Genomic DNA, 22,728 nt, shown 5'->3' with positions numbered 1-22,728 from the left:
AATGCAGTGTTTCTCACCCATTTTCTTCATTATTGTCCTCCTAAGTAGCCTTTTCAGACATTCTTTTCCTCATCATGCTCCCTGTGAAATTTTAATACCAGATACGCTGCACACTTGTTTGTGCTGCATGTACATCTGTACTTTATATGTAAAAAGAATAAGATTTTTTTTTCACACATGCATCCCTCAAGAGTTAATTTCTGCCCCCTTGAGGGTAACACCACACCCACTGAGAACATAAACTCTGGGGCAATGTTCCTCGCTGTGGGCACCGTTGACACTTAAAGCCAGACAATCCTTTGGTGTGGGGAGCTGTCGTGTGCATTATAGGAGGTTTAAAATCCCCTTGGTTTCTACCCACTAGAGGCCTACAGCACTGCTGTTTCAAGTTAGGTTAAAATCTCCCAAAAGAGGTTTACATTCCTTGAAACATGCAGCCAATTGGCAGCAAGTGCTTCTCTTGCTGCTATTTACATATTCATAAGGGCTACAGTACAAATTTTGTTCATAATGAACTGGAATGGGCAGGATATACACAGACTGTAAATGCTGCATCTCTGTAGCGAGAGTGAAGGAGCAGGTGTGACGGCAGGGGCAATGGCAAGAGAGTATCTGATATAAGCACAGCAAGGAAAGAACCCCATATTAGACCAGTAAGTGAAAGCACATAAAAGTTTAATGAAATCCATTTATAATGTGTGCCACAGAACAAGGCTAACCCTGGCCCCAAATGACCAGTGAGACAAATTATCTCACTTTAAGTATATGCAAGAACCATAACTAAATCCCTGGGAGAACACTGTACTAAATGGGCTTCCACTGTATTCACATAATATGTTGGTCAAGAAGGAGAGCCAAGATTAAGGATATAACTAGATGGAGATGGGAAGGACAGCTCTGAGTTTTGGATCCCGGAATACACTGAAAAAGATCAGGAGATGCTCAGTTCATGTCAAATCAATCACAGGTAGGCTTTCAAACGCAGACTAATCAGAAAGAAGCATCTTGTATGATGGTGGAGGGTGATGGAAGGTGGCTATGGCGGTGGTCCTGAGGTCAAAAGGAAAAAACGGCAGGGGCAATCTATGTAAACATGAGCCAGTGATTTAACCCCTAGGAGCCTCTGTTTCCTCCTCTGCAAAAGGGGATTTACAGTATCTTCATCTCACAAAGCTATGATGAGGATTAAATAAGAACATTTGAAAGCATATGGTGCACGGGTATATAACAGCACAATAAATATTTGATATTTTTAATAATGTTTAAGCAGTACAGTGACAAAATTAAGACAAGCAAATAAAAAGACCTGAGTAGATACAGTTCAGGGCAACCAAAGATGAGCTACATTAAAAAAAAAAAAAAAAAAATGAGGTAAGTGAGATTTGTGAGCCCTCAGAATACAGAGGTAAATATTAGTCTGATAGTGAATGACCGGAAGTCACTGGAAAATGAATACAGAAATATTTCTGTAAAATGGGGGGAAAAATCTATTTTTCAAACAAAAACAGTACGCTTGACAGTAAAACACTAGAATTCCCATTAAAGTAAGGAACTAGACAAGGCTGTCTTCATTTTCAACATTATTTAACACAGACATAAAGATGTAAAGGTACCATGCAAAACAATTACATAAGGTAAAAACGCAAGCCGGGCTTCGTGGCTCATGCTTGTAATCCCAGCACTTTGGGAGGCTGAAGCAGGCAGATCACTTGAGGTCAGGAGTCCAAGACCAGCCTGGCCAACATGGCAAAACCTCATCTCTACTAAAAATACAAAAATTAGCCGGACATTGTGGCGCACGCCTGTAATCCCAGCTACTCGGGAGTCTGAGGCAGGAGAATCACTTGAAGCCAGGAGGTGGAGGTTGCAGTGAGCTGAGATCGCACCACTGCACTCCTGTCTGGGCAACAGAGTGAGATTCTGTCTCAATAAAAAAATTAAAAAAAAAAAAAAAAACAGATGTGAAAACTGTTATTTACAAATATAATTGCATATCTGAAAATGTCTTTAAAATCAACAGAACAATGTAAGAATAAACTAGTTCAGGCCAGGTGCAGTGGCTCATGCCTGTAATCCCAACAAGCAGTTTGGGAGGCTGATGTGGGTGGATTGCTTGAGCCCAGGAGCTCAAGACCAGCCTGGGCAACATAGCAAAACCCTGTCTTTACAAAAAATACAAAAATTACCCAGGCGTGGTGGGGTGTGTGCTTACAGCCCAGCTACTCAGGATGCTGAGGTGGGAGGGTCACCTGAGCCCGGAGAAGTGGAGGGTGTGGTGAACCATGATCACGCCATGCACTCCAGCCTGGGTGAGAGAATTAGACCCAGTGTCAAAAATAAAATAAAATGAAGGAATAAACTAGTTATATAAGGTGACTAGTTCAAAATTAATAAACTAAAATCAAAAGTTTTGGATGGAACCTAACAGAAAAAGGACATTAAGTGAAAACTAAAGAAATCTGAATAAAGTATGAACTTTAAGTTGATAATGATGTATCAGTATTGGCTCACTGGTTGTGACAAATGCACCACAGTAATCTAAGATGTTAACAAGAGGAGAAACCGGATGCAGTGTATACGGGATCTCTCTGCACTATCTTTGAGACTTTTCTATGCATTCTAAAACCAGGTTTCTTTTAAAATATCTTGAGGGCAATTTGGTAGGTTTTTTTCTGTTTTTTCTTTTTCTTTTTCTTTTTTTTTTTTTTTTGAGACAGTCTCACTCTGTGTCACCCAGGCTGGAGTGCAGTGGCACAATCTCGGCTCACTATAGTCTTGACCTCCCAGGCTCAGTCAATCCTCCCACCTCAGCCTCCCAAGTAGCTGGGACTACAGGCACATACTAACATGCCCAGGTAATTTTTTGTACTTTTTGTAGAGACAGGGTTTCCCCATAGAGCCCAGGCTAGTCTCGAACTCCTGGACTCAAGCAATCTGCCTGCCTCAGCCTCCCAAAGTGCTGGGATTACAGGTGTGAGCCACAGTGCCCAGCCTAGGCAGTATCTTTCAAAACTGCAGAATTATTAGCCCTTTGACAAAGCAATCCTATTTATAGGAATTTATCTTAATAATGTACCTGGACACATGTGAAATGACTGTGCAAATTATTTACTGCAGCATGTTTTGTGTTAGCAAAGGCTGTTAAAAAAAAAAATCTGTCAGCTGGCAACAGGTTAAATAATACATCCAGGCAATGGAATACTATTCACTATTAAAACAACTCAAGAAGCCCTTAGCTACCGATGGACAGATGTTTAAGATATATTAAGTAGGGGGTGGGGAAGCCAGTATATACACTAGTATGGTAGGGGAGAGGCAGACATATATTTGAATTTTCATCTTTATGCTACAGTGGGATTCACAAGAAACTGTTCATAGTGGTTTCTTGTGGGAGGTGGTACACGAGTGGACAACAGGAGGATCATGTGCAGGTAGAAAACGGCAACCTTTCATCATTTTTGGAGTTTTGTTGGTTTTTAATCATGCAAATTTATTGCCATATTTTAAAAGTATTGGAAGAAAACATGAATTTTAAAAAAATCTTTAATAGATATTAGACAAAAACATGAATTTTTTTCTTACAAGCCCTTAATAGGTATTAGATGAAAACATGAATTTTTTTACAAACCTTTGATAGAGCAGAATTTTATAGCATGGAGAAAACTGGTAAATGTGAATACTATATATTTTAAGGTTATATAATAAAAATAGGGGAAATCTTTAATAAACCACAATAACTAATTTTTACATATACATAGAACTCTCACAAATCACTTAGAAAAACAACGTTTCAGAAAAGGACAAAATATACAAAAGGCAGTTAAAAGAAAAGAGACATGTGTGTGTGTCTACTAAGCATATGAAAAGATACTCAAAGAATTCATGATTAAGGAAACATAGATTAAAACAAGATGCCATTTTACACTATCACACTGAGAAAGATTCATAATAACCAATGTTGGTACAAACAAAAGGAAACAGATACTTTCACATCCTGGAGAGAATATAAATTGGTAGATTTGTTTGAGGTATTATTTGGCAACATCTAGTTTGATTTTAAATGTGCATACTGTTTGACCCAGTAATTTTTATAAACTAATGCTACAAATCCCACAAGTCTTATATATGTAAGTGTTCACTAATATATTGCCCAGCATTGTTTGCACTAGCAAAAAAAAAAAAAAAAAAAAAGGTAATGACCTAAATGTCCCCCACTAGGGAACCAATAATTTATACAATGGATTACTCTAAAATGGTTCAAAAAATGAAGAAGAGTTACATGTACTTCAGTGGATCCTGCAACACAAATATAATCCCATTGGCTATTTCAAGTACATACATATATGAATATATGTTTGTATATATACACTACCAAGAGGAAACAACCATTATCTCTGAGGCATGTGAACTGGTAGCGTGGATGATAGAGAACAGAAGACTTTTTATTTTATTTATAACATTTCCCCTATTTTTATTATATAACCTTAAAATATATATAGTATTCACATTTACCGGTTTTCTCCATGCTATAAAATTCTCCCCTATTAAAGGTTTGTAAAAAAATTCATGTTTTCATCTAATACCTATTAAAGGTTTGCAAGAAAAAAATTCATGTTTTTGTCTAATACCTATTAAAGATTTTTTAAAAATTCATGTTTTCTATATATACTTAATTACTGTCTGGAATAATTTCTACAACTAGTATTATTTTCATGACAAAAACTTAACAAAGGATTTTTAACTTAAGGGTGAAATGCTCCATAAATACACCATACTGGGTAAAAAGCACTATATAAGTTGTACTATTATCCATACCATAAAAGTGTACATTATTGCCAGAATCAGTTACTCAGCAATTTCTTCAGTGCTGAAAAAGGGAGATGAGTTAAACTAAAACCTAAGTAGGAAATAATAAGATGTTTTCAGGCATTCACAAATAACAGACCTCCCAGCACAGTGACTGTTAACTTGGAATGGCCATCAGAATCACCTATCCCGACACACATTTTGAAAAACAACTCCCCCTCCAAATGTACCAATAGACAAATTAAAAATATTGCCTGAAGCATTTAGGGGGTGATGTGTCATAATGTTTGCAACATACTGTCAATTGAGTCAGATATGTGTGAGAGAGACAGAGTATGTACAGATAAATACCATGCATCTTTATATAGTTGAAACAAATGGGATTTTTCAAAAAGGTTCATAATAGTGGAATCTAGATGAAGCATTCTTTCAATTTTCTTGTACATTTGAAAATCTTCATATTCAGAAATTGAAAAAAGATCACTTCAAGTATATTTAAAGTATTTTAAGTATATTTTTCAATAACACATCCTGGTATTCTTCAATATTCAATACTGTGACATTAAGGGAGTAAAGTAAGATTTTTGATAACAAAGCATATTTTCGTTAAGATTAGCTATCTTTATTCTCACTTTGAAAATATCTTTACCAGCCTGGGCAACATAGGGAGATCTTATCTCTACAAAAATTCAAAAATTAGCCTGGCATGTTGGTTCACACCTGTAGTCCTAGCTACTCAGGAGGCTCAGATGGGAGGACTGCTTGATACATAAATCAAATACATATGAAATTGAGGATTTCATTAGTAAAATGCCAAAAACAACCCAAAATTCCTCTTTATTCCCCATCCAAGTTCATTTCAGTTTTGTCATGAGGGTCATGAGGGTCTGTGAGGCTTGTGGAAATTACGTGTAATGTATATTTGTGGCATAAATACTGCTGAGTGAAAATGAAATTGGTTTATTTAGGTTTTCTGAATTGTTTGTTTTTATATCATTTCTTTTAACCATTCCAGATACATACCAGGAATGTTATAAATAATATTCTCAGAAGCTAAAAAATAACTCACTGAGAAACCCTTAATGTGTTAGATAAATTAGAATACTTAAGCAGAGCAAAACACTACATCCAAGAACATACATTCTTTTAACTAACAATCTTTTCCCCAGAACAAAGATTAATTTGCCCAGTGGGAAGATTATGGAAACACTATTCCAGCACAAATAACCTCATAAAGGTCCCACCATAAGGCCTACCACAGCACCCAGCACACAGTGAAGGTTCTGAATGTATGAATATCCTCTGCATAAAGCATTCTAGGAAATAATTACATCCTCCTTCCAATTCCTGAGCACTTTATGACACACAAGGCATTAGTCACATTCTACCTTATAATATGGCTGTGTACTTGTCTCATAGCCTCAATTTATAAATTAGTAAAAACAGCATTATACAGGGAGCCAAGAGACAGGTGTCCATACTGTCATAAATGAGCTCTAGTCTTTTTCATCTTAGAATTATTTCATTTTACGAAATTTGTCATATGTAAAATACCTCAGTTTTAAAATAGCCTAATATAGGTTAATGGTTAGCCTGTATTAGGTTATTCAAAAATATTCAGAATACTCTCCCTCTCTTTTGTCCATCTAAAATGTATCTATCATAGATGTAAAACCTTTTGCAAATTTTTCTCATAAGATACATTTGACAAATTGTATACATCCTCAAAGAACAGAATTCTAGCCTGTTAGGGGAAAAGAAGAAAGCCATACTAAAGATGATACTAAATGCAACACAGTGTCCTGGACTGAAGGATCTTGAAACAGAAAAAGTACAACTGATGAAATCCAAATAAAGTGTATAGTCCATTAATAGCATTGCATTAATGTTAATTTCTAATTTTTTGAAACCATGGTTATGTAACATTTTAGTATTAGAGGACACTGGGTGAAGGGTACACAGGAACTCTATCTTTGCAACTTGTCTGTAAATCTAAAATTATAACAAAATGTAAAGTTTTAAAGATGACAACTGCAATAATTAGATCTGTTGAGTATATGTCTAGACAACACTCAAACAAGGAGTGAGGAGGGGTAGGAAAAGGAAAACAGCCAGACACGTGATTCAAGCTTCTCAAAGTTGTGATTAATCTTCCTGCCTGTTCTCAGGGCAGTTGGCGCTCAGGGTACTATTTGGCTCGTTCAAAGCTCTACAGAATGCAACTTTTTTTTCCTCCTTAAAACCTCAAAGGAAATGACTTCCTTTTCCCTAAGTTTTCTTTTCTTTCTTGTAACACAAAGCAACTAGCACTGACAGTGCAAGTTATAAAAGATGCAACTGCTCAGGTTCCAGGGATAAAAGAACTCTGAACTGTTTTACAATTCTACCAAATAAAGCATCTCCTATTTGGTGGTGGGCGGGGGGGGGGGGGGGGGGGCAAGCAGAGAAACCAGAGGAACCAGAATCAGTAGCTACTTATTTCATCTATAGTATTTAGTAAAGTTCATCTATATGGATTTAGTAAAGTTCATCTATATGCTAAAGAAGTCAACAGCAATCAACTCTATAGAATGTTTGTTGTAATCTTCTCTTCTCCATATTATTAGTCTGTGCTATTCTAGCGTTATTACTCTCAGGTGTCTCAACTCACCTGCCAAAAAATTCTTAGCCCCTCCAGCTTTCCTAAGAGACACAGGAAAATCATTTAACTCAGATAACTAACAGAAGGAGGCACTCAGTCTCTCTCAAAGAAACATTTCTGCTTGTCAGTTGCTTGCTGTGAAAATTAATTACAAAGAATAGGAAAAATCAGATCAAATTTCTTATGCAATATGTTAGTGCAGTACGCATCCTTAATTTGGACTAAAAAAGTTGAAATTTAAAAAATACTTCAAGAAAAATTCTGTCTACTGTCAAGGACAAAATATTACTGATACTTATTACTGAATGTTTCATTAAATAGTCCATTGAGTCGGGTGCAGTGGCTCATGCCCGTAATCCCAGTGACTCTGGAGGCTGAGGCAGAATGATCATTAGAGGCCAGGAGTTTGAGACCAGCCTGGGCAACATACCAAGACCCCCGCCTCAACAAAAAAATTTTAAAAAGTAGCTAGTTGTGGTGGCACAGGCCTGCAGTCCCAGCTACTCAGAAAGCTGAGACAGGAGGATCCACTGAGCCTATGAGTTTGAAGCTGAAGGGAGTTATTATCACACCACTGTACTCCAGCCTGGGCGATGAAAAAGACTTTGTCTAAAAAAAAAAAACCAAAAAACCACCAACAAACGAACACTCCATTGAATAAGAAATTGATAACAATAACACCCTGTTTTGGAAAAGTGTTATGTGAGAGTGGGAAAACAAGTACTCTCAATACTGTTGACAGAGATTTAAATTAGCACTACCTAGTCCTAGAAGAAAATTTGGCATTTTTAACCATTCTTCTCTGCAAAATGCAGGCAGATCTTATGTTGTGCTTAGCTTTATGGTGCTTCACAGATACTGCATTTTGTACAAACTGAAAAGCTGTGACACCTCTGTGGAGCATGTCTCTATCAGCACCATTTTTCCAACAGCATGTGCTCACTTTGTCTGTGTGTCACATTTTGGTAACTCTTCGATATTTCATACTTTTTCTTTATTATATCTGTTACAGTGATCTGTAATCAGTAATCTTCGATTTTACTATTTTAGAATTACAATAGTGTAAATTCTAAAATAAAATAGTAAAATCAAAGATTTGTTGATGGCAGTACCATCAACCTTGCCCACAGACGATAGTAAAGAGTGTTCAAGTGAAAGGAAGAGTCACATTTCTCTCACTTTAAACAAAAAGCTGGAAATGATTAAATTTAGTGAGAAAGGCACATCAAAAGCCAAGACAGGTAGAAAGCTAATCCTCATGCACCAAAAGTCAAGTTCTGAATGCAAAGGAAAAGTTCTTGAAGAATATTACAAGTGCTACTCCAGTGAACACACAAATAAATAACATTGCTGATATGGAGAAAGTTTGAGTGGTCTGAATAGAAGATCAAACCAGCCACAACATTCCCTTAATTAAGCCAAAAGCCTAATCCACAGCAAGGCCCCAACTCTCTTCAATTCTATGAAGGCTAAGAGGTGAGGAAGCTGAAGAAAAGTCTGACTCTAGCAGAAGTTGGTTCATGAGGCTAAAGTTGTTGCCATAACATAAAAGTTTACATGAGGCAGCAAGTGCCGATGTAGAAGCTGCAGCAAGTTATCCAGAAGATCTAAGATCACTGATGGTGGCTACACCAAACAACAGATTTTTGGTGTAGATAAAACAACCTTCTGGAAGAATATGCCATCTAGGACTTTCATAGCCAGAGAAGGTTAAGTCAATATCTGGCTTTAAAGCTTCAAAAGACAGGCTGACTCTTTTGTTAGTGTCTAATGCAACTGGTGACTGTAAGTTAACGTCAATGCTCATTGGCCATTCCAAAAATCCAAGAGCCCTTAAGAATTATTCCAAATTTACTCTGCCTGTGTTCTATAAACGGAACAATAAAGCCCAGAAGACATCACATCTGTTTACAGCATGGTTTACTAAATATTTTAACCCCATCTTTGAGACCTACTGGTCTGAAAAAAAGATTCCTTTCAAAATACTACTGCTCCTTGACATGGTACCTAGTTATCCAAGAGCTCTGATGGAGACATAGAAGAAAATTAATGTTGTTTTCATGCCTGCTAACACAACATCTATTCTCCAGCCCCATGGATCAAGGAGTAATTTTGACTATCAAGTCTTAGTATTTAAGAAATACATTTCATAAGGCTGTCAGACAGTGATTCCTCTGATGGATCTGGATGAAGTAAACTGAGAACCTTATGGAAAGGTCTCACCATTCTAGATGCCATTAAGAACATACATGATTCATGGGAGGTAGAAATATTAACGTTGACAAGGTGTTTGGAAGAAGTTTATTCCAACCCTCATGGATAACTTTGAGGGGTTTAAGACTTCAGTGGAGGAAGTCCCACAGATGTGGTGAAAACAGAAAGAGAACTAGAATTGGAAGTAGAGCCTGAAGATGTGACTGGATTGTTGTAATCTCATGATACAACTTGAAAAGATGAGGAGTTGCTTCTTATGGGTGAGCAGAGAGAGTGATTTCCTGAGATCCAATTTGCTCCTGGCGAAGACGCTGTGAACACTGTTGAAATGACAACAAAAGATCTAGAATATTACATCAACTTAGCTGACAAAGCAGTAACAGGATTTGAGACAGCTGACTCCAATTTTGAAAGAAGTTTTACTGTGGGTAAAACGCTATCAAGCAGCATTACACGTACAGATAAATCTTTCATGAAAAGAAGAGTCAATTGATGTTGCAAACTTCATTGTTGTCTTATTTTAAGAAATTGCCACAGCCACCTCAACCTTCAACAGTCACCCCCTGGTCTGTCAACAACACTTAGGCAAGACCCTTCACCAGCAAAAAAATGACAACTAGCCGAAGGTTCAGATAATCCTTGGCATATTTTTAAGCAATAATGTATTTTTTAATTAAGGTATATACATTGTATTTTTAGACACAATGGTACCGCACACTTAATAGACTACAGCATAATGTAAATATAACTTTTATATGCACTGGAAAACCACAAAATTTGTGACTCATTTTATTGCAATATTCGCTTTATCGCAGTGATCTGGAACCAAACTTGCAATATCTCCAAGGTACGCCTGTACTCTCTTTCCCTGGCTCTTTTTTCGTCTTCATTTTACAACTCTGTCTTCCTTTGCTGATTTCTAAATGCTGTTTAGGCCTTGGAATTCTGTCCAAGGCCATTTTCTTTTTAATGAGATAAACTTTCTTCCCAGAAGATCTATATGCTGATAACTTGCAAGTAAATTTTACCCCAAATTTCTCTCCTGAACATTCCTCTTCGACACTCTGAATTCATATTCTCCAATCTCAAAGATACTTTCAAAATTGTTCAACAATCCTACCATCCCTTGATAGTTCACTTTTCCACTCACCAAAAGTAAGAATAGCATGTCACATTTGGGGGATCTCCCTCAAACCTTAAATATCCTCCTCACCTCCTCTTTCACTCTCAACAGAACACACTCACTTTGTCCTCTAAGGAGATTACATAAATCATAAAAGATGAACCTCAACTTTTCCCATGAACTGTTTATCCCTTCCTCCATGATTTATCCCTTCATCCTTCATCCTTTATCCCTTCATCCTTGCCTCCTTCCTTCCTGCTCTGAGGATAATCCTTTAACACATGTGCTTTCTGGACCACAATCCTATTTTGTATTCCAGGAACCCTGCATTATCTACCCATTTCTCATTCTCATATTTATATTCTCTCTCAATATAAAGATTCACTCAGTATTTGTAAAATGAGTATTTATCAAAGAAGATAATCCAACAAGTCTATTTTTAGGAATTTATACAAAATACTAGTACAAATATTTAACTACAAGAGTATTCACCCTACTGTTTTCTAAATAGCTAAAACCTGGAAATGACTTACATAACCAGTAAGAGGGAAATGATTAAACTGTAACACATATGATCTACTGCAGAGCTATTAAAAAGCCACTTACCCCCACCCATGGAAACACTCATAATTTAAAGTGAAAATAGGAGACTTGAAAACAGTATGAATTCTATGAGCCCATTTTTGTAATCAAAGAAGTATTTAAAACTCCAAATATATTTTGGTTACTAAAATGTTCTACAGACAGGGGTGATGGAATTACCAATGGCTGTATTTTCTTTTTACTTATCTATAATTTCTGATTTAGACAACTAAATCAGAACAGCTGAAAAAGATTTTTAAATTAAAACATGGTCTTATTTGGAAAGAGAAAAGGGTTTTGAGATTCCGTAAAGTTTTCCAGTGTCTTTGAGTTCTGATAAAACCTATCCTCATGTTGGCATCTTTACATATAGTAGCCAAAAACTGGGAAGAACCTAGCTGCTCATCTACACGGGAATGGATAAAGGTGAGCAAACTGTAGCACAGTCATACAAAGGAATATTACTCAGCAATAAAAAGGAAAAAAGCTACTGATACAACACCATGGATTAATCTCAACCACGTTATGCTGAGTGAAGGTGGCTTACACAACGCATGTGCTACATGATTCCATTTATATGAAACTCTAGAACAGGATAAACTAATTTATAATGAAAAAAAGTCAGAACAAGGATGAGAGGACTGACTCAGAAGGTCAAGCAGAAACTATCTGGAGTGACGCTGATATTTGACAACATGCCAAGTCTACACTACGCAAACGTGTGCATTTATCAAAACTCATCGAATGGTTCACTGAAGATTGTGCCTTTAGAACCTACCTGACAATGCACCTGCTGAAGAGTTTAGGGGTGATTTGTATAGAAGTGTAACTTACTTTACATGCATCTCCCTAAAAAAGGGTGGACAGATAGAGGAATAAAACAGATAGAGACACAATATTTAAAAACACAGAATCCAGGTGGTGGGTACAATTTTCTCAACTTTCCTATATGTTTGAAAATTCTTTAATAAAATGTTGCAAGATTTAACTCTCAGTAAAGTCAGCTAGAGAAAGCAAATTACCTGACTGAATCTGTGTATTCAAAGGCTAGAAAAAAAAATAGAAACTTTCCTAGTTTTCCAATTACCAAATGATTTTATGATTTGGAGTAATTTTCAAGTGGGAGAAAACACTCCACCTTTACGTAACAAAAGACAGAACATTTTATAAATCAACTGCTTTTTTTGTAAATTAATACACTTTTCTACAAATTGACAAATATGGCTGCTTTCTTGGAGGTCTAATTTTCTTTTTTCCTTTAGATTCAGCAAGGTACATGTGCAGGTTTGTCACATAGGCATATTAAGTGATGCTGAGGTTTGGCTTCTAATGATCCTGTCACCCAAGTAGTGAACACAATAGCCAATGTATAGCTTTTCAACCCTCGCCCCCTACCCGCTTTTGGAATCCCCAGTATTTATTGTTCCCTTCTTTGTATCTGTGGGTATCCAAATGTTTAACTCCCACTTATAAGTGAGAACATGTGGTAGATGGTTTTCTGTGTAAACCATCTTTGGACAGTGTACCCTTAATTTATTATAGGTAATATAATAGATAAGAGTTATATCTGTGCCATGACCAGTTATGGAAATAATTAGACTCACTTTGATCCTAAATATTGAAAATACTGGTAAAGGGCACAGGCTAATAGATCTAAACAGGCCATCCACTAGTCATTAACCTTCCCCTAAAGGATGCAGAAAATAATACTTAAAAATCATATGTACAATATGCAATAGCAATATAAATTGCTAATTTATAGCACAGTAACTTTTCTAGCTTGATCTAAACTTTTAGAGAAATATAAATTTTAAAATATGAAAATCCCTGTTTTAGTCACCCTAACTAAATCTTGTTTAAAATGATCTTTAAATACTTTTAAATTGGGGGAAAGAAAATGACCTGAGAGCTTTAGAGTAATCCTCACTAATAAAAGATATATCATTCTAAAGATGACAAAGATCAGTTACAGAAAACAATGAAGACAACTAGGAAGAAAATATTGAAACCTTTATAAATTTTGTTAATGATTTAGTCTGAATATAATCTCTCCACAGATTTATGTGGTATATATTACTGTATATATCATGTATGTATGTATAACCACACAGCTGTATGCACAAAAAGCCGTACGTACTGCACTTTCAATGACTTAAGTGTTTTTCAAGGGTCATTTTGTATTTGATTTTTCAGTAATTTTATATTTGATTTTTGTCTTAGAGACTGACACCGAACCTAACCCCTAAGTAAGCAGCTCCACCATATGATACAGCCTACCACAATCCTCCCTCCACCTCCAACTATTCTACATCAGTTAACAAGTCTAAAAAAGCTTCACATGTATAATAAAGAATTCATTCAACAAATACTTCTTCAGATCCTAATACGAGCCAAGCAGTCATGCAGACACTTGATAAACACTGATGAGTAAATCAGACCTGACCCCTGCCCTCATGGAACTTACAAGATATGGAAGTGGAGGATGTTCGAGAGGACAAACAAGTAAACAAACAAAAAATATATGTTTGTGTTAAGTGCTATGGAAGAAAGTTATGGAATGGAATGATGAAAAAAAAAGAGAGGGAACCTATTTATGGTTATCAGGCTCAGCCTCTGTGAGGGGATAATACTGAAGTCCAGCCCTAAAGATTAAGTAGCAGCCAGCCTTGCAAAGAGCAAGAAGGAAGAGTATCCTTTCAGAAGGCACAACACGTGCAAAGGTCTCACAGGAGGAAAAGGCTCAGTGGGCTAAAGTAACAGAAAGGCCAGTGTGACTACAGCACAGTGGGAAAACTGCACAAACTGTAAACAAAGGCAGAATAAGCTCTGGTGGCTTAATAAAGATTCTGGATTTTTTTCTAAGTGCCAAAGAAAATCTTTAAAGAATATTTAAAAGAATGACACAGATTTATGTCTTTTCCTCTGAGCAGAAAGTGGTAAGATTTGCTCAAAAGCAAGGGGTGGGGGATAAGCAACTAGATACAAGACAGTGCCATTAACTAACATGACAGAGTGAGGAAAAACATTTTGTGGCAGTGTTGTTTAGGGGGGAATTCAGAAGCTTTTGGGCATGATACTTTTGGGATGCCTGTGAGACAGCCAAGAGGTATGTTGAGTAGCAGCTGGATGTCAGTCAGGGGCTGGGAGTTAGGAATATTGATCAAGTTATTTAAACTTACTTAGAATGTTTATAAAATACAAATCAATAGGCCACACTCCAGATCTACCGAATAAGAAAGGGCTTGCACATCATTAACATTGTCAAGTGATTCTGATGTCAACTGGAGGAGTCTGGGAACCACTTACGTAATAAATTTTAACGTTCTTTTTTTTCTTTTTTCTTTTTTTTTTTTTGAGACAGAGTCTCGCTCTGTCGCCCAGGCTGGAGGGCAGTGGCACAATCTTGGCTCACTGCAAGCTCTGCCTCCCAGGTTCACAACAGTCTCCTGCCTCAGCCTCCCGAGTAGCTGGGACTACAGGCACCCGCCACCATGCCCGGCTAATTTTTTGTTTTTTTAGTAGAGACGGGGTTTCACCGTGTTAGCCAGGATGGTCTGGATCTCCTGACCTCGTGATCTGCCTGCCTCGGCCTCCCAAAGTGCGTGAGCCACCGCGCCCAGCCATAAATTTTAATGTTCTATTTCATCACCTAGGGATATATTGCTTTATAGAGGAAAACAATATATTGAGCAATATGTTATGAAAATGATTTGACTTAATAATCCAGAGCTATTTAGTCTCCTACAGTCATACAGCATTATAGAGGAAACACTTCCAATTAGCCATTTTTTCAAATGACATTTACTGAAGGCCATTCTGAAGGTAAATAATTTCTTCTATTTCATAAATATTTTCTTGAAAAACACCCATGAAATATCTCACAAATGAGTAAATCAAGGTTCAGAAAGGTGGAGTCTTGCCCACAGGACACACAATCAATAACAAAGCCAAGATTCAAAAATCAAGACACTAATTCCAATCTGCTTTCCACCATACAAAAATGCCACTCACCCCCAAAAATCTCATCATCTGTGACATGTACAAAAATCACTGTGACTAGATAAAAAAGAATGAGTACCTTAACGGAAACAGACAGGACAATCAGAATTAAGAAGCAAAAATTTTTTCTTCATTTTCACTACTTAAAAGATTTTTAACTAGTTGATGTATATAGAGTCCACCTTTCAAAGTATCCACAAACGCTCCTAAATAGACACCAAAAGTGTTTGAATCCTATAAAGAAAGTCCTAAGACTGTTTCCTAACTTAATGTACGATCTCTCCACAGATTTAGGCACTTTTTAGGGGGGAATAAATAAAAGGCAGCCTGTACAGTGACTTTGCCTTCAGAAAGCTCTGTGTAAATCCCAGCTCACAACTTGCCTACTAACAGCAAAACCTCATGAGGTCACGGGGTTAAAGAACCTATACATGTACTTTTAAAATAGTCATTATCACTTACAGTTATTATTGTAAGAGCATGCAAATAATAACCTATGGCTGTCTGAGATTTTAACACAAAATGTTGGATTTTGCTTTATTTTTGGTGTATACTTCAAACTATCTACCTTTTACTAGTATGTTTCCTAAAATGTTTACAAATTCTCTGTCCTGACCACCCCTGGTCTAGGGTTCATCCCCTGACTATAAGATCAGGGTCCCTCTTTACTTACCCTTTCCTAGCAGTTCTAACAGTAACAACTCATTACCCCCAGGCTAGATTTTAAGTTCCTTGAAAGCAGAAGCTGTGTCTTGTGCACTTCTCAATCATTCATCGGAGTACTACATGTGCTTTACACTAATCTAGGTCCTAAAAATACAGCAGTGAACGAAACTAAGTTCCTGCCCTCTCAGAGCTTATATTCTAATAAGATAAGAAAGACATAAAAACAAATAAATAGATATCAGTTAGGAATAAATACCATACTATTTTAAAAGGTGGGCTACGGAGTGTTGTGAGAGCTGGGGAAGTTGCTATTTCACATAGGCTATCAGAGAAAGCCTCACGTATACGAGAACCTGCAAAAAGTGGAACAGCCACACAGGTATCTGGAAAAGAGGAGTCATCCAGACAGAGGGAAAAGCAAGCGCAAAGGCGCTGAAGCGGGAACATACTTCTTGGCAAGAAGAGTAAGGCGGCAAATGTGTGTGTGGTTGAGACAAGAGAGACACACGAGAGGGCAGGCCCTGAGAGCAGAAGAATGACATGATCTGAAAGAATCACAGAGGCGTCTATGTGGAGAATAAAGAACAAAAGCATTGAACCTCATTAAAGTACTGCAATAATCCAGGAGAGAGAATGGTGACGAACCAAGGGAATGATGATGGCCGTGATGATGATGGTGGTGGTGAGAGGAGGAGGAGGAGGAGGAAGGGGGGAGGGGGAGGGGGGGAGGAGGAGGAGGAGGAAGGGGGGGAGGGGGAGGGGGGGAGGAGGGGGAGGAGGAGGGGGAGGAGGAGGAGGAGGAGGAGGGAGGAGTCGTCGTCTAGTTAGGTTTTGAAGATACAGCCCTTATTGCTCATAAGCAATAAGTGGCTGAGAACTCTAAAACTAGCAGTCATGCTAACTGCATGTACTGAACTTTGGAAGTTCATTTCTCAAGGCTCTCCATCTTATTATCCATTTCAGGTAAAGGTCTGAACTGATTAAGAACAGCTCAGCACCTTCTGGTTTGGGAAGAGTGGGACTGCCATTAATTGAGATAAGTCAGAAGCAATCTCAGAAAGTGTCTAGTACATGGTAGACACTCAAATATGTGAGAATTCAGTTTAACTGAACTCCCAAAATGAAGGAAGTAAACTCAATGTACTGGTTTCCATTTGCTCTAATATTCTTTCAGTAACATTTGCTAATTACACAAAGAGACTTAACCATGACCACACAGTTTACTACAAGTGTTAAAAAAGAAATCTTACACTGGACCCAGCAACTAATCCTTACCTCTCAAAAATCATTTTCAGTTTTAAATCTACAATTCTTCTGGACATAGAAGAAATTTGCTTTGAAAATTTTGTGACAGCCTGAGGATTCTTAAACCCAAAGTAATTAACCCGTTCATTAATGATGTCATATTCCTGGAAGGTATAGTAGTGCAAATAGAACTCCCTAGGCCAAAATTAATTGAAAATTATAACACTTCACGATAAATTTTCAGAATGCAACAAGACTGAACAAGTCCCCCTAATAAAATAAGCCACAAGCCATCAGCATTTCTTAATGGCTTTTTTTTTAACCTCAAACAATAAATCCCTTCAAAACAATTTCAACGAAAAATGTGAATCTGCTTGAGAATGTGAAATTTAGCACATCTTCCCTCAAGCAGACACTTTTCCTGCCAATTAGTGAAACTGAACTTCACTTAGGGAAGAATTGGGTGTCCTCACCTTTTGCACTTCTCATAGTGGTACTCCGGGATTTTCTAACTCAGCACCCTGTCTCTAGCTCCACAAAGAACCTCAAAGTTAGCAGAAATACATTCAAAGGAACTCTCCTAAAATAAAAAGTTCAGATCCTTTCCTCCCCTCTGACTACTTTAAAATTTTATATATGAAGCTTTAAGTAACATCTCTGTCCACACGAGTTTCCCTAACGCCCCACCCTAACCTGTGCTTTAAAAACTGCGCTTAACAACTTTCAATGTTGCTTTAAAAACACAGATGATTCAGAGAAGCTGATCGCACCGAATTCAGCAACAGGCAGTACTCTCCCTACTCCCATCCGCCAAAGGCCTTGAACCAACCCAAACAAATCTGCTGAAATGCCAGCCAGATTCCCCGTATCTCCCCGCTCCCTCCCCCCAGGGAGGCCAGGAAGCACCACGGCCACCGGCCACGGGGCCGAACAGAGAAGAACCGCTGCGAAGCACAACAACGGTTTTTTAGAGGCAGGAAGGTTCCGAGCCGGGTTTTCAGCCACCACCCAGGACCCCTGGAGGACGAGCCCGGACGACCCACACACACACTCGGAGCAGAGCCGCACGGTCCCCCGCGCTCCCGGGGCTCCGCACGCGGATTAGCGGCGAGGCGGCGGGCGGCCTCTCCCGGGAGCCCCGGACGAGGGCCGCGGCGGGGGCGGGCAGTGCCGGATGCCGGGCGCCCGAGGAACGCAGCGTGCCAAGGATGGATGCGGCGTCCCCTAAAGGCGCAGAGCGCTCGGCGCCTGCCACACAGCCCCACGGGCGGGGGGCCCCGGCGGGGACGGCCTAGCCGAGTGGCCGCAGGAGGGAACCCCGAGAAGGGGCCTAGGACGCTGCCGCTTCCCAGTGAGCGGGCGGGGGCGGCCGGCGCGGGTTGCCGTGGGCTCGTTGCTCGTGTCACCTCCGAAACCGGGAAAGCCCCGAAGAGAGGAGTGGGAGCACGCAGTGGGGGCGGGGAGCCTCACACCGAGAGGGTGGCGGCCCCCGGGGGACGAGACCCTGTGGAAGAGGAAGAGGGCGCGACCCCAGCATCTCCCCACCGGCTCGCGGGGAAGGAGCCACCCGCTCCCCGCCCCCACACTCACCATGTAGAGGGTGAAGGGCAGGCCCAGCAGAAAGAGCCACAGGTAGAGGTGCAGCGCGTTCACGAAGGTGGCCTGGTGCGGGTCGTAGTACCAGCCCCCGCTGAGCGCGGCCCACACCCCCTGTCGGAGGATCTGCAGCGTCTGCGACCCCATCCCCACCCGGCGCCGCCGCCGTCGCCGCCGCCGCCGCCGCCGTCCCCGCCCCGGCCCCAGCTCGGCCTCGGTCGCCGGAGCCTGCAGCTGCCCCGTCTATCCACCTCCGGAGCTCCGGGTGAGCGAGCCGGCGCTTCGGCGGTCGCTGGTGCTGCTGCAGGAGGAGGAGGAGGCAGCGAACGAGGAGGAGGAGACCCGAGAGGAGGAGGCGGCGAGCGGCGGGGCGGAGGACGGCGGAGAGGAGGAGACCGGCCTTCTGAGCGCCGCCGCCATCTTGTCTCCTAACACCCGGAGCCGCGGCCCGGCCCCCGCCACCCGCGGCCCGCCAGCGCCCCCGCTGCCGCCGCCGCGACCCCCGCCGGCCGCCAGCCCTGGGCCAGGCAGAGAAAGAGGCCCGGCGCCAGGGAGCGACCGAGAGGAAGCCGCGCCCCCTCCAGCTCCTCCTCTCCGCTCCCTCCGCCCCCTGGGCCGGCTACGGTGCGCGCCGCGCCTGGTCCGCCGCGGGCGCCTCCTGCCGACGTCCGGGAGAAGCGCGCGTCAACGCGGCCGGGGTTCAGGGCCCCGGGGGCTGCGGAGGTGGCTGAGACGCGGCTGGCTGGTCCGGATGACCCCATTCTGCCCGTGGTAGGCCCCCTGGCAAGTTCACCTACGAGTCTCTAAACGGGGTCTTTCTGACTCCGAAACTAACAGATCTTGACTCCAGAAAAGCGTCCTGCCTGTCATTTATGATATTTGTGAAAGACCTAGGAACAACTGAAGCTAACACCTGAGATACTGAAGGCCTGGAAGAGTGAGGTACGGCTGATGACACTGTTGAAAAGTCATAAACGCACCCAAGTTGAGCAAGAACTGTGTTGGCCCGTGTGTGAGAAAAAATAGCCACGTCCAGACTGGGAGAATTTACTACTTCCAAAGACAAGTTAATAGAAGCGGCACAGGACATGGAAGTATGGAGTGGACAGGTTACCATTTGTACGCGGTGATTGTATTTTTAAATGTGCTGTAACTAGCAGCCATTTTTATTAATGGGCCAATCTAAACAGGGTTGAAAAAGATTAACCGTGACTCCACCCCAAATTACAATAGGGTCTTGTAGATCTCTTTTTATAGCTGTAAAAACGGAATCATTCTTGGCTCTGTGTAATGTTTATAAGGCGTGTCTGATCTCACTGAATAAAATTTTATAGAAAAGTTTGAAATTTGAGTTTATTGAAGTTTGGCTTTTATGGCAATAAAAGTACTGTGTATTCCCAGATTACAGTTGCTATAATTAATGAGGGAAACAAGAGCCAAAGGAAACTGGTGATATTTTCAGAAGAGTAATGAAAAACCGTTACAATACCTCCCAGTGCCATACCACTTTATAGTTGCTCAGACACTATCACACCCATTTCATTCAGACCTCAGGACAACCCTTTGAGGGCAGCATAGCAGCTATTGTTATTTTATGGATGAGAAAACCTGTAAACTCAAGTAAGTGATTGGCCAAATGCTTATGGCCACTTATTGCTCATAAGCAATAAGTGGTTGAGAACTCTAAAACCAGCAGTCATGCTAACTGCATGCACTGAACTTTGGAAGTTCATTTCTCAAGGCTCTCCACCTTATTATCCATTTCAGGTAAAAGTTTGAATTGATTAAGAACAGCTCAGCACCTTCTGGTTATCTGTGACCAGCTTAAATACATGACCAGTTTTCGTCAAAGTGCAAATTCTTAGGGCACCACTCTATAGACACTCTGTGGGGTGGTACCCAGCAATCTGTTTTAACAAGTCCTCCGGAGGATTCTAATGTAGCTTACCACTGTAGAACACCACACCATCCCTAGCCTTGATTTGTTTATGTCCTTATAACCACAAAGCCACTGAGTTCCAGTAAGATACCTTGAAATTGAGAGCTGTGAGTAAACACTGGACAAAATATACTTTAAAATATATTTGTATATCTAAAAGCAAAATTATGATTAAATAATGCAATTTTACAATTAAAATAGCGGCCTTGAAGCTGGTGTCATAGATACCAGCTATTGTCAAGTTTTCATTTGTTTCCCCTAAAGGAGACAGGAAAGCTCTCTGGGAAGGTTTTGGAAGTAATCCCAACCTTTCCAACACAAAGAAAGATGTAAACAAGGATAAAATTCCAATACCACATCAGTTTCCACAACAGCAAAGATCCGCTATGGTTTAATATAAAAGGATTAACTGTAATGAGGGTGAGGTGGATGGGGAGAAATGGAAACTAGAACCAGATACATCCGTGGAATCGGAGGCCAACCCAGCTGGCGTGATAAACGTTCAGCCAGAATGCGGTATCTGGAGGATATGGAACCGGCAGCAGGCCAGGAAGGCAGCCGGCATCAGGCCTGTTAAACAGAGAATGTGGGTGTTGTAAGCCAATGGACAGCTGGAACACATAGCCTTGGAAAATCCAGGAGTGGGCAAAAATTGGGAAATCACGGCAAGCCTTGAGAAAGTGTGTTGCTTATAGCAAGGCCCCAGCTTCAGTGCTGGGGTTTTCTAGGTCTGCCCTTTAGTTTCTACAGGGAATTGATGAAAACAAATAGAATTCAGATCCTTGAGCTACTGAGATACTCACTGGAGGCCCAAGTTTGAGGACCCAGCAGGACAAAACAAATATTCAAAGGCTGGATCTGGGGGGACAGAGTGAGACTTACAAACAAAGCAGGAGCCTGATACCTAGAACTAGGACCAAATTTCACACTGAGCATGGTTGCCTTATGTTGAAGTCCCAGAGTGTTAATATAAAGCTCTAGTTGCCCTCCAAAATGACTGGAATTGATCCCAGAACCTGAGGTGTGAGTCACATGGCAATAGCCATTGGGTAAAAAGGGGTTAGCAGGATTGGCAGGCCCAGAGAGTAGAAACAGCAGTTAGAGACTACATCTTTCAGCTCTGGACTGGTAGGAGCATTTTAGAAAAATACTAATTAACTGACTTAGGGAGTAGCAATTGAAAGTATCCAGTGAAAAAGCTGACCTTTCCAAATGACTGACTCAGTCACTGGGATGGGGTGGGGGGGGAAGGGGGGGGAATGGGGGGGCGGGGAGAAAGACAATCCTACAGCGCTCTCTGTAGCTCTCAAAATGTCTGTGAATACTGCCTGCCACAACAAGCTTCCTATTTTATAAACTAGAAGCTAAGGCAGAGAGAGGTTAAATGGTTTACTCGAGGTAGCACACTCCATCATGCCCATAAAATATAACAGCAGGACAAATATCCAGGGAACTAATTTTGCTAAGTGTTAACCCTCTTAGCCATGCATAGAAGCCATTAATAATGTTACACTTAGCATGTCAAAGTTAGCAGCCATGACATACTACCAAATCACCATTTGACATTTGCTCATCTCTCGGCTAATCCTATTAAAATTATATTTTCTGACTAGCTCATAAGCCTCCTGGGGACTGAGTACTCGACAGCAGATGCTGTCTCCCGCCTGAAAAGGACAAAGCTGAATGTACGAAATCTAATAACCCCACCCAAGCCCACCTTGGAGCAGAGTCATGCAAACTGCAGCTCTGATCCATTTTTGTGTGGCAATTATCTATTTTAGACATTATGGCCCACATGTCCTGCCAATGATCCAGATGCGGTAAGTATCCATGTCTTCCCCCAGTCCTGCGCCTTTTCTTTGTCTTCGTGAAACCAACATTTTCCAGCTCACTCAGACTTGGAACCTCATATATCCT

At 40.5% G+C, this 22,728-nt stretch overlaps 1 protein-coding gene across 10 annotated transcripts in view; it reads right to left on the bottom strand.

The window, feature by feature from the left end:
• The window catches only part of PCNX1 (pecanex 1), a 202,490-nt gene extending 183,188 nt beyond the window's left edge, over nt 1-19,302 (bottom strand). For all 10 annotated transcript variants that reach the window (XM_016926278.4, XM_016926280.4, XM_016926282.4 and 7 more), the window contains exon 1: nt 18,867-19,302. In XM_016926278.4, coding sequence (XP_016781767.1) covers nt 18,867-19,019 — 153 coding nt within the window. In that variant the 5' untranslated portion in view covers nt 19,020-19,302. The remainder of the gene's footprint in view (nt 1-18,866) is intronic.
• Nucleotides 19,303-22,728: the final 3,426 nt, after the last annotated feature.

Source organism: Pan troglodytes, chromosome 15, assembly GCF_028858775.2.
Source record: "Pan troglodytes isolate AG18354 chromosome 15, NHGRI_mPanTro3-v2.0_pri, whole genome shotgun sequence".
NCBI lineage: Eukaryota > Metazoa > Chordata > Mammalia > Primates > Hominidae > Pan > Pan troglodytes.
This window is presented reverse-complemented; position numbering and strand designations above follow the sequence as displayed.